The sequence below is a fragment of the Dendronephthya gigantea genome, unplaced genomic scaffold, assembly GCF_004324835.1.
Source record: "Dendronephthya gigantea isolate DGI-Jeju-01 unplaced genomic scaffold, DenGig_1.0 000261F, whole genome shotgun sequence".
In the NCBI taxonomy this organism is placed as follows: domain Eukaryota; kingdom Metazoa; phylum Cnidaria; class Anthozoa; order Malacalcyonacea; family Nephtheidae; genus Dendronephthya; species Dendronephthya gigantea.
In genome coordinates this window covers 47766-59790 of record NW_021163271.1, presented here as the reverse complement: position 1 = coordinate 59790, position 12025 = coordinate 47766, and the positions used below count along the sequence as shown (strand labels likewise).

At 38.3% G+C, this 12025-nt stretch overlaps 1 protein-coding gene across 1 annotated transcript; it reads left to right on the top strand.

Annotated features, from left to right (window-relative positions):
• The first annotated feature begins 1132 nt into the window (after positions 1–1132).
• Positions 1133–11593, top strand: LOC114541027. The gene is made up of 11 exons (XM_028561018.1): positions 1133–1364; positions 1609–1704; positions 1802–1818; positions 7224–7344; positions 7921–8019; positions 8287–8532; positions 9091–9240; positions 9478–9639; positions 9928–10483; positions 10704–11067; positions 11588–11593. The coding sequence occupies exons 1-11, from the start codon at positions 1133–1135 to the stop codon at positions 11591–11593; spliced, it is 2049 nt and encodes a 682-aa protein (XP_028416819.1).
• Positions 11594–12025: the final 432 nt, after the last annotated feature.

Sequence of the window (12025 nt, the reverse complement as noted above, 5' to 3'; positions counted from 1 at the left end):
TTGTCATAATGTAATTGAAAAAGCAAACAACCGCTTGGTTGTAGATGGAAAGGCTAAGTTTAATGTGCGATCTTCACTGGAAAAATTGCCATTTGAAGTTGAAATTGGTTCATCTCCGTACATATGTAGACCTTGCGTGGATAAACTAAAAAAACTGGAAAATCTTAAAAGGCAAGTTCAAGACAATTTAGAAACTTTGAAAAACATTCATAATTCCGGTGAGTGCAAAAGGTTTGGGGAAATCGCAATGCCTAGAACGAACCGAAGATGTTGAACTGCTTCATCCCGATGTCGCAAAACGACCACGTATAGAAGCCCCCAATATCGTGTCGTTATCCCCAGTGTCTGGAAAAGGTGTCTGTTCGTCAACAGTTTTGCTACCAACCTTAGCTTCTCCCCTGGCCCAACCAATTGATCAATCTATGCCTAAGAAATCTTTCCCAACAGTCCATGCTAAAACTCCAAATACAAGCACTGCTGTTACAGTAAGGGTGCAATGGGCCAGTCGAAACGGAGAACGGAGCTTACCTGAAGATCTCCAGTCACTTGGTAAAATGTTAGTACGTGGTACTTATAAGCAGATTGCAAACGCTGCTTGGAATAACCCTATACTTCGCAAGCATCTGCAGATCCTGGCAGTGAAATGTGTCGACAATGAGTGTCATGGCTTATGTTCAAAGAAGAACCCTAGCTGTTTAAGATCACCCAGTAAAGATCAGCTTCTTGTATTCTCATTTGAAAAGCTTGAGAAAGAACTAGAGCAAAGAGCACCATTTACCAAAGCTATATTACATGCATCATGTGTCAATAGAAGAAATCATGACAAAAGGGCTCAATGGGTACCTTCCCTTGGTATGGCTGCAGCAATTTTGATGAGGAACAAGTCTGCACAGCTAAATGCAGTTAAACTATTGCTGAGTATATTCTTCTATCATTCAAGCTGGTCAGTATGTCCTATATATGCATTCATTGTGATTCTCAGTTCGAATCAACTCATTTTTGAGGATGCAATTCCTGAATACCCATTGATCATATATCCCTAAGTTATAACGTTTCATCTGAAACCCTTACAAAGTAATTAAATTTTAATTTGTATCATCTATTTACTAGCCATTGATGCAAAGATTAAAGTATGGTTGTGTCACACACTCACTTATACAAAAAGTTAGAAGAATATGGTCATGATTACAACAAATCAGTGTTAGATGTTAAGAAAGATGAATGTGATTGGCTCAACTCACAACAGTCCACCCCAAATGTATCACATGAAAAAGATGCTGAGTCTGAAGAGTCAACATCCAGTGATGACTCTTCAGCTGAAAGTGAATCCAATGAATCCGATGGATTGAAAGCTACAGCCAGCAGTAAGCAGCTTTGTGAACACACTGAACGTAGCAGTCAAAAGATTACTATTGACAACATTGATTATCACAACCAAATTATCGCAACCAAGAACAGATGTGACAAGTGATGGAGGTTTCAAGTGTCGACATCCTGGATGCAAGTCCAGCTTTGCTCATGATGGCCAAGCCAGGCTAAACCACGAGTCACGCCATTATCCACCTGTTGTGGTAAAGCATCAAGTGCAGTCTGAGATCTATTTTGAAGACAAGCCTGGAGAATCAGATGACATGTTAAACTATCAGAGGGCACTGATGGAATATGGGATGCTGGTTGCAAATTTGCAAGATGCTATTTGTGAAGGTAGGTACCCGTACAAATACATTTTAACAAACATATGTTAAGAGTCTGTCAAACCAAGTAAACCATTAAAAATATGCCTTCATATTTTCAATCTCAGGAGATGGATTGAGAGTGGTAAGATGTTGGAAGTTCCTCCTGTTGTATTTCAAACATGACCAAGCTAGCTCAAAATACTCCCTTGAAATACTCTACATGATGTTTCAAATCTATGCCATTTTATGCCCACGTTCAGCCCACCAACTTGGAATAGATCTGTGAAAACAAAGAGAGGTGGCAGCAATATTCCTCTTGACCTAAACCTGGAATTTATAAACCAAGTTGTCAAAGAAGCAATTAAAAAACTTGGACCAAATGCAAGCAAGCGTTCTATTGATAGAATTTGTGGTAGTATGACAGTAACAAGAAATCTGATGGGAAATTTTGATGCAGCTGTCAAGTTATACAAAAGGTCTGGAAAGCATGTGGCACCATCTCACAAAAACGATTTAGAAAAAATTGTGGGTGAATGTTTGCAACAACAAGCACTAGTCAAAATGCCTGGGCGATCATATAACTATTACGGTGGTGTCAAGTCTAGTATGCTATCAGGATTTGATCTGCAAAAAATGTTTAAGTGGATAAATCAACACAAGGAACAGATTGTGTTGCAGAGGCGTGCCCGATAAATGTATGAAGAAACCATGACACAAGGCTTAATACAATTGTTACTACTAAAATCTAAAATCTTTGAAATGTCATCATAGAAAATGGTGCTATGTGTCCTTTGAAGCTTGTTTCACAGTATTGGTTAATTAGTCAATTAATGAAATATCTATATTTACTAATTAATTGCTAAGTTTTCGTAAAAACTACTATTATTCAATGATACTTCATCTGATTCTACTGCATTATATACCTTTTCCATATGTTCCTGTATCAATTCATCTTGGAAGGATTTAAGTTTCACTTTCAAACAATCTTTTTGCTCTTGATTCACTAGTCTTGTTTGCTGACAGGAATCATTGGGGTCAGTTTTTGTTTCAGGTATCTGGATACCTGACTTTTTACAATCTTCTTCACCACAATTACACTGTTCAGCACATTTGTCACAGCATGAATGCTTACCTGTTATTTGGGTATCAACTGAATATCCAAATGATTTCATCATCAACACCCTTCTGCAGTCTGTTTCTGTGTGAAGAAGTTCCTTCATATCTTGGGTGCAATGGCATGATAAAAGAGCATTAAAAAGAACGATACACTCACTATGAGTTCCATCTCTTCCAGCACGTCCACTCTCCTGAATGTAACTTTCAATGTTTTTTGATGGACCAAAGTGAATTATTCTCTTGACTTGCTTACAATCAATGCCCATCCCAAATGCTATAGTAGCTATAAGAACTCTTATATGACCTTTGCCATCAGACATGTTCTTTGAAATATGCTTTTTGACTGTCTTGGGTGTTCCAGCATGATACATCTCCACTAGTCGATTTTTGCAATTTGGCAAAGCATCCTTGTAGAAGGATTGTTGCAGGTTTGTCTCAAACACTCTAACTTATACAAAATTCCACATTGCTTACGTGTTTGGCAATAAATAACTGTTCGCTCAGCAGATTCTTGTTCACTTTTGACGTTCTCAATGACTTCAGAAAAAATTGTTCCTAATGGAATATCTTTATCCATGTATTGCATGTAATACTTCAAGTTTGCTCGATCTGGAGACTTGGCCACCACCAATGTACCACTACTTAACTTCAAACAGTTGTAAATTATGCTTTTTAGTTGCTTTGCTGGCTGATGCAGTGGCCACAATTAATTTCACATCATCTGGGATAAGCGATCTTAACTCTCCAAGATTACCATACCATTTCGAAATGGCAGATCACACATATTCCCACCAGGAATTCCCCTTGAGAAAAAACAAATAATACAATAAGAAACCTGCACAAAAATAAGAAATGAAAAATGCAGTGGCGAAGGCAGCCTTACTATTTATCCCTGCTTTGTTAATTTATAATGATATACACATTTCAATAACAAATGATTCCTAAAGATTTGAATGTGTTAAAGAATTAGCATAGCCGGACTAAAATAGTCGGGCTGGCTTCGCCACTGGAAAAATTGGTGTTAATATTACATACCACTGACTAATGCAGTGCGCTTCATCTACAGCCACACACACCAAAGAAGACCTGAACTTCTTACTTGCGAACAACCCTCTCCATGTTGTTGAGAGGAAGCACTCGGGTGAACCGTAAACATGGGTATATCTGCCATCAATTATATCGGTGACTACTTTATCGTCATGCTCTGTAGTTAAACTGATCGCAGGAACATTCATGTCGTTGAGATAACGAATTTGATCATCCATTAAAGATTTCAGCGGCGAAATAACCACAACAATACTGGTCCCTTTACTTCTTCGAAGCAAGACATCAGCTACTATTGGAACGGACTGGAAGATAAGAGACTTGCCATACGGAGTGGGAAGGTTCACAAATACATCTCGGATAGAAAAGAACTTTTTCAAAGCATCAATTTGTTCTTCATACAATGAATTTAAATTAAAAACGTTTAAAACACTCTGAATAGCTTTATCCCAAATTTCTTCTCCGTAAGCTGCCATGTTTTCATTGATTGTCATCCAATCAAAGACAGTTTTATAAGGTTGTATGATAATAGCCAATGGGAGTTCGTTATAGGAAATTAAAATAACACTGACGTCACTGAACATGATTAGTTAAAAGTATTCACAGACATATTTTATGTGTACATTACGTCTGTGCGCAGGCTATTCGTGGACCGGCAGGGGGACCCAATTGCCCATTTGGGTCCACTTGGATGGACATGCATCGGACAGTCAGAAAAACAAGATGGTAAAGGAAATCGATTCCATCTGGTCCCCTCTTTTCTTACCACGACACTGAAGCAAGATAATGGAAAGCAAGGCTGCTGTAAGGTTGATCTATATTTAATTTTCATTGGTGTTAAATGGGTGATATTTAAGTACAGACATTTTTTGACTTGAGGAACCTGTGCAGCGCAGGGCGAGAGACTAGGGACCTTAAGCATGTAGGACGGCAACACGACGAGGACGCGGCTGAAATTCTCCTTTAAATAAATGCTATGACAAAGTTGTTGTTTTATATTATTAATTGTACCAATTCAGTGAGATATAAGGCGTTAAAAACATTTTATTTATCTTTAAGGACAATTCTATAGAGCCTAATTCGAGGGAGGGCTCGCTGGGCCTGAAATGCAACCGTTCTAGGCAAGACGTAAAAAAAACGTTTTCCCGTTGTAAACAGAACGAAGACGACGTCTAAAACCCATCATGGGTCTTTAAATATTCATTTCTTTTCAATGACCCATTGTATTGATAGCCGTTGTCGTCGCATTCGCGTTCGACATGCTTAAGCTCCCTACTGGGTTAAGGACGGTGAGAGTGGGTTAAAATAATAGATGCCGAAGTCAGGTTTTCAAAGAACGGGATTGATGTAAAAGTGATTGTAATACATGTTTATATCATAACAATTTTGTTAAAGAAATATCTTTTAAAAACTATTGTTGACTATTGAACAAGTTCTAAGCATCTCGCTCAGGCTATTGTGGCCGATTGAGACTTTATTTCATCCATTACGGCAGCTATTTTGGAAAATATGGCGCTGCAAATTAAACACATGAGCGAAGTAGCCTGTAAAAAAACTGTTGGGTTTTCTGCCCAAACAACCATCAAAGATCCCGGAGTACCTGATGATCAAATGGGTAATGCACAAGAATACAACCCGTAGTGTCAGTTGATCTAACAGTTGTGCAAATGCAAAATATAGCAAGTGCTGTAGTGTCTGATGACCTGACAGGCTGTACAAACAAACGAAATTCAGAGACAGTGAATAATGTATCAAAGCGTGCACATTTTGACGCTTCAAATGAGAGTAATTTACTTGATATTGACCTGGAATCAACAGAGGGTGAAAAAGTGTCCTAAATTTCCTCACCTGTGTAAAGCATGCAATGCTCCTTACTGGTGATGCTTCTGCTCGATTATCAGTAAATCGCAGAGAGTTGATCAACATCAAGCATCTAAAAAAGATAAACCCGATGATGACGTCATTGGCTTCAGAGCATTTCACAAACAATGGAACACCAACTCTTTGGTTCAAGTTTTGAGCAACACCTTTAAAACCCGCTCAGAGACCATCAGGAAGGCATCAAGAGTTGGTAAACCGTTTTTTCATGGGGGCCTCCAGAGGGTTTACAAGACCTTGTGGATGCCGCCAAGGGTTTCCATTTCGACCCTTCCAATTGAATCAATCTTGTTCCCTCCAACCGAGAGGAGGGCTGTCGTTCAGGGGCAGTGGAATCCACAGTCGAGGGCAAAGCAGAACCCTCATTTCTTCCAGCCACGGCAGTGAAGAATCGGCGTTCATTCAATCTTCCAACAAGTATGTTATTAGATTTTTTACAAACCAATGTCATTCAGTGCGTCCCAAAGACAGAACGTTTAGAACATTTTATTCCGGTGTGGTAAAGGATCACGCAGGACTGTTGGGTACTTCGAACTGTCCAAGACCACCACATATAGCTTATTTCTTCCCCTGTTCACAGACTTTCTCTTGCTACTTCCAATATCAACAGATTTGTTGTTGAAAGACAATCAATCACACCCGTTAACCAACCTCCAACTGGCTGGGTGGAAACTGTCAGCCAATGCTTCCAAACAGCAGATATTTCAGAGGAAACTAGAAACATTTTGCTGGCAGCATGGAGACAAAACACTACCAGTTCTTATTCCTCAGCCTGGAACAAATGGGTTTGCTGGTGTGACCAACAGAAAGTCAATCCCATTTCAGTTTCTCTGAATATGATTGTCAGGCGTAGATACAGATCTTTTTTCTGCTCATTCTATTAGAGGTGCTTCTACTTCTGAGGCTTTTAAGCAGGAAGTTTCTCTTCCTGAGATTCTAGGTATGGCAGATTGGTCTCAAGAGAGTACATTCTCAAAGTTTTATTGCAGGGCATCCTTTAATGTTTCACCTGGTAATGCAGTTTTATCAGAATCTAATCTTTGACATGTTTATTTATTTTAGCTTTGAACCAGGTGGTGTGCGCACTACGCTCCGGGGAATTATGGGAAGTTGTATTTCCTGCTTCGAGAGGAATGGCGGAATTTTAACGAAAATATGGTAAGTTTGGACGTATATTATTGTATGTTTCTTTGGTATTTATCTTTTAAGATTAACGTTTTAATAAAGTTTAATCATCATATTGTTCATTATTGCTCATGTCTTAATTAAGTGTTTCAAAAGTGAGTATAAACCATCGTGCACACGTATAGCATGCTATGTTGATGTTTCACAAGTCTATTTGTATGATTTTTTGCTCTTGCTAATTTGATTTTATGAAAGGTATTTTTCATTCCACTTGCGTCCGTATATTTAATAGAATATGTGATGAAAGGCTGAGACTAAACGCGCCCCAACACGCCCCACCTTTTGGTAGTGATTTTCTTTCATAAAGTTATTATATTTTTATAGGCAGATGTATCAGTAGCTCAAAAAAGACCGTGTGTTCCTGAAGGCAATACTCCTGGAAAACCAGCTGCAAAAGTTCGCACACGAACAGAATCAGGAGCTGGTCGTAAAAGATGTTTATTTGGTAAAGATGTAAATGTTAATAGTTCAGAGAAGTCATCTTGGTCAAAATGGACAACTTCTGAAGATTCTGCTATTGTCCAATATATATGTCTTTTCTGGGAAGATGCCCATATAAACAAGTGGCCAACGTTGAAAAGCCCTCATTTTTGGGATGGTTGTGCACAAGCTGTAATGAACATGTGCAAAACAACGAGAACTGGTTAGTGGTGAGAGCTTGTGTTAGTTTTTAATATATAAACAAACGTTTTGTCATTGCAGCTTTAATATCAATAATATGATAAGACTTACCCTACTTTATATGGCTATACCTTATCTTTTATTCTGTCTAAGGGCATTTTCATGGGGTGTTTGGCAAGTCAGCCTGCTTAGCAATACTACTTTATCTCTCCATGTAATTGTGTGTGTGTGTGAGGTGGAAGGGAGGGATGTGGTAATAATTACTGTATGTGTATATGTCCAGACAAGTAGGCTGGCCTGGTAATAATTAGTGTATGTGTATTTGGACAAGTAGGCTGGGGACAATGTTTTCAGTTTATGTGAGTTTATGAAAGTAATTTTAAGTATATTGCCTTACTAGGTGGATCATGCCGTTCAAGAGTGAGTAAGCATTTGGCAAAACATTATGCAACACTCACAGAAGCAGCTCTGGGAATAGACTATGTGCTTGATGAATCCAGTGAAAATTTCACATGTCCAGTCAGCCTTGTTGCCTTGTCCGCATATTTTTAGCCTATAGGCGTAGACTCATCATGTTGGGTCTACGCACATAAGCTAGAATATTTCTAATCCGGACTGAAATTATTACATTCCCGCAAACGTACTGTGTGGTGTTATATATTGTCTCTTAGGCGAAATCGATTCTAAAAAAAATTGAAGCAGAACAAATATTTAAGCCAAGAGATTGTGTCTATAGTCACCAACTTTGTGTGTAACCAACAACAAGTTGTGAAAACCTCCATGATGAAATTGCGTGATAAATTGCTTGGTTACTTCAAAGAGTTGTACAGTAAGAAACGGATTGCTGCTACCCATCTCATGATATTCATGATCTCAGATGAACTGCGCAACACCAAGCCCTATGCTGTTCCGGTGAGGTTTATGCCTTATAGTTCCATAACTGATGCCAAACTGAGAGAGCTTGAACTGCAAATCGAGGATGCTATGGTTACTGTGAACATGGTAGCTGTTGGTAAGCATTGGGTTTTATGTAATGGTACTTACATTTTAGTATACAATAGAGAGATTAAGTTTATGGCTTTTATTGGCAGCATTTCCGGGCAACGGCAAACGGCAGGACGAATTTTTTTAGCAGAATTTTTGTTTAATTTCTTCGTTTCATTTTTCTTTCTTATGTCACAAAAATAGTTACGCATTGCAGTTTTAAAACAACACGTCCATTTACTCTTTGTTGCTTTATAGCGTAAAATTTTTCTTTGTCTGACGTTGACGTATGAACGCGAAGCTTAATCTCTCTAATATATATTTATAGGGAGTTTTTTTCTGAGAGTATACTGTATCAGTATTTAAAATTATGTGCAGCTTCTTCGTGCTCTGGTTGCATATTTCCATACAGTGTACCATTTATCACGAACATTTTTACATAAATTGTGTTTAAAAACGTACATGTTAAAAGCGTTAATATTTATAGGCGTTGTATTTTAAAAAAGCGTTTAGAAACGCTCAAAACGTCTATTGTCTTTGTGAGGTAAGTGTTCTTACCTAATTTGTATTTCCTTATGCAACAAAGGTTTTACAACAGATGGTGAATTCAACTCGCTCAGGACAAACGGGAAAAGCCGACCTGTTTCCGTTATTGAAATCATCAAAAATGCTAAGAAGAAAGCTACGAGCCTCAGTGTTGGTGCTATTACCAAGTTCTTTACACTGGATCCAAATGGTACATACTTACTATATGTGTTCCATTTCACTAGTAACTTGTAATATTTTTTTGGAAATATATATATTTACCTTAACAAACTGTAGATTACGCCAGAACACAACCTTGTTCCCAGGATTTTTCATCTTTTGGGGTTAGGTTGAGTTTCGGCAATTCTATAATCGTACGGACAATTTCACATTACCAGCGTGGCTTAGAAATTTATATTATCACTGTGAACGTTACATGTCGTTTTAGGAAATCTTATCAAACAACATCCCTCAGTGCCAGTGCAAGACGTAAATCTATTGTGTGAATTGATGTCATCTGGAGATAAACCAATGGCATTCTATGCTGCGCTTCTGATACTTAGAAGAACGTTGTTTCCGTTCTGTCACGACCCAAACCCTTGGGTTAAAGGTATACTGTAGTTAATATGACACCAGAAGCTTGACAGTACATTGAGTATATCTACATTGTCAATTTCACTGAGACAATATAACTTGGACCTCGGTGAACTGCATTTTGAACCAAATTTAACTGTCAATATGGACTAAAATTAAGTCCATGATAACTGCACTGGAATGAAGTTAAAATTAACCGTGATAATATACTGAATCTGTGTCTCTCGAATAATTTTAATATGATGAAATATTTGGTATTAGTCATTGCTATTAATTTCATTTACTGTTCTATTCTGTAAAACAGGAAGACAAGAAACAATTGGCGAAGTTTTGAAGTCGCTGATGGAAATTTACCTCTACCGTTCCAGTTTCCAAGAGTTAAAGAACAATCTGGACAGTCCCGCGGATTTCTACAATTTTATGTACCAGCCTGAGAAGGATGTCCGCACCAACGAGTATGTCCATCATCGCGAAGACCACAACCATTTATTGAAACGAGTGATCTCACGCGTCCGAGAAGGCTACATTCCAAATTTCGACTTGCGTTGTTTAAGAGAAGCTCTGTGTGATCCCTCGACCGGTTTAACTTACGAGGCTCTCACCGGAAAAAATAAACAGTCCGTTCCCGATTGTGAGCGCATGATTTCCCAAGGTGTTATTCAGTTTTTAAATACGCGCGGGTACAGTAATGAAGCAAGAGTGTTGGAGATATTTCGACACTGGCATTTGGCTGCAGATGGAAGAGGAATTAGTGAAGAAGTTCGTTTCAGCTATCTTAAAGAAATGAAAGACTGGATTCTGGACGATTGGATGCCATGGCACAATGCTGACAATGATTATTCGTTTCTGGATGTTAACCGGTATATAGTCAATTACAGCTTTTATAACTAGGTTTTCGTTCGTTTTAACTATTTTACTTAGTCAAACGTTGATTAAGTACATGTAGGTCCTAAACAAAATCTGTCAATGTAATATTTCGTAGCTGCAAACCTAGACAGATCTAGGTAAATATTGTAAAGCAAAAGCGAACGTTCCTTAACCTTTATATTTAACATAAACAGATGAAGTTTTCTTTTATAGACCAATCAAAGGTATCTGTGGTCTCACACGTGAGCTGATTGTTGGCCTTACAGCTAACCTCGAAAGTCGGGAACTGCGGAGAATAGAGTACATCAAAAGAGGGTTGCGTCCGGAGCATCCAAGAGCATCTTCAAGTGATGATGTAGAAGGCTTTGTGGCACTTTTGCACAAAGTACTTGGTCTGGCGTTTGACCTCAAGCAGTTTTACAGCGAATCGACAAAGATCTTGAATGAGTTCAAGAAAAGAATAGATCCAAAGCTAGCGTTCTATTATTGGACAGGCGTAAAAGATCGTTATAGAGATTTTGAGCTGCCGTCGTTTAACCAGCCCACTGGTCCAGGAATTGTTGAAAGGTTGGACAAAGTAAAGTTTTCCCGTAGGGGGGACCCGGGCGTTTTTGTAGCCAATCGTGCTTCCCTTTCACAGCGGGGTCAGTGAGAGCGAAATTTCATAAAGCTCCGGTTGAACTACCACCGTCACAAACTTTTTTCAACTAGTACCATTACAAAACTTAATCACAATGTACTTTTTCATATACTGTACAATGTACTTTTTCATGGTTACTAGCATACTTGTTCCCAATTGGTCAATCGGTCACTGAAATGAGACACCATATATTGGCTAATTCACACAGACAGGAAGTTGATAAATTTTTCAACAAAATTGTGCAAATGAATTGATAAACTTTAGACAATGAATTGATGCAATATTTTATAAACACTTCCATTACAACGACAGTAAAAGGGTTGTAATGTCCCTTAAAAACCATCATTCAAAAGGCTGAATTGTGCCCTTAACAAGGAGTTACATGTACCCTGTTTGATAGTGTAATATAAAATATAAAAATTTTCAACCTAACATCACTTAACTTTCTTGCTTGCAGCAATGACATCTTTGTGCCACCTTCCCTTCTTTGTTATTTCTATAGTAAGGTAATAACCCATTGTACTAAATGTTGTGCTGAAGCGGATGTGTTTTACTTGAATACTCAGAGATTGCATAATGGGCTTTAGATAGGTAGTAAATTCTCTTGCTATATATCCCACTTTCATCTGAAGCCATCACATATACAGCAATTGCATTATTGTCATTTACATTTTCTGGTTCCTCCACAAGTTTGGCAAAGATGGGTCGATTGTACTCCTGAAGGTATTCATATGCCTCTTCAAGTGCATCTTGCCTACTGGTCCAATAACATGTTCCCATGACTTTGAAGGGCAGTGTGTGTTCTCCAGTGTAACTGTTGTTTTCTTCTTCAACACTTTCAACTTCCACACATGCAACAGACTTTGTGGTACTCTTTAATGGGATTAGTATCCAT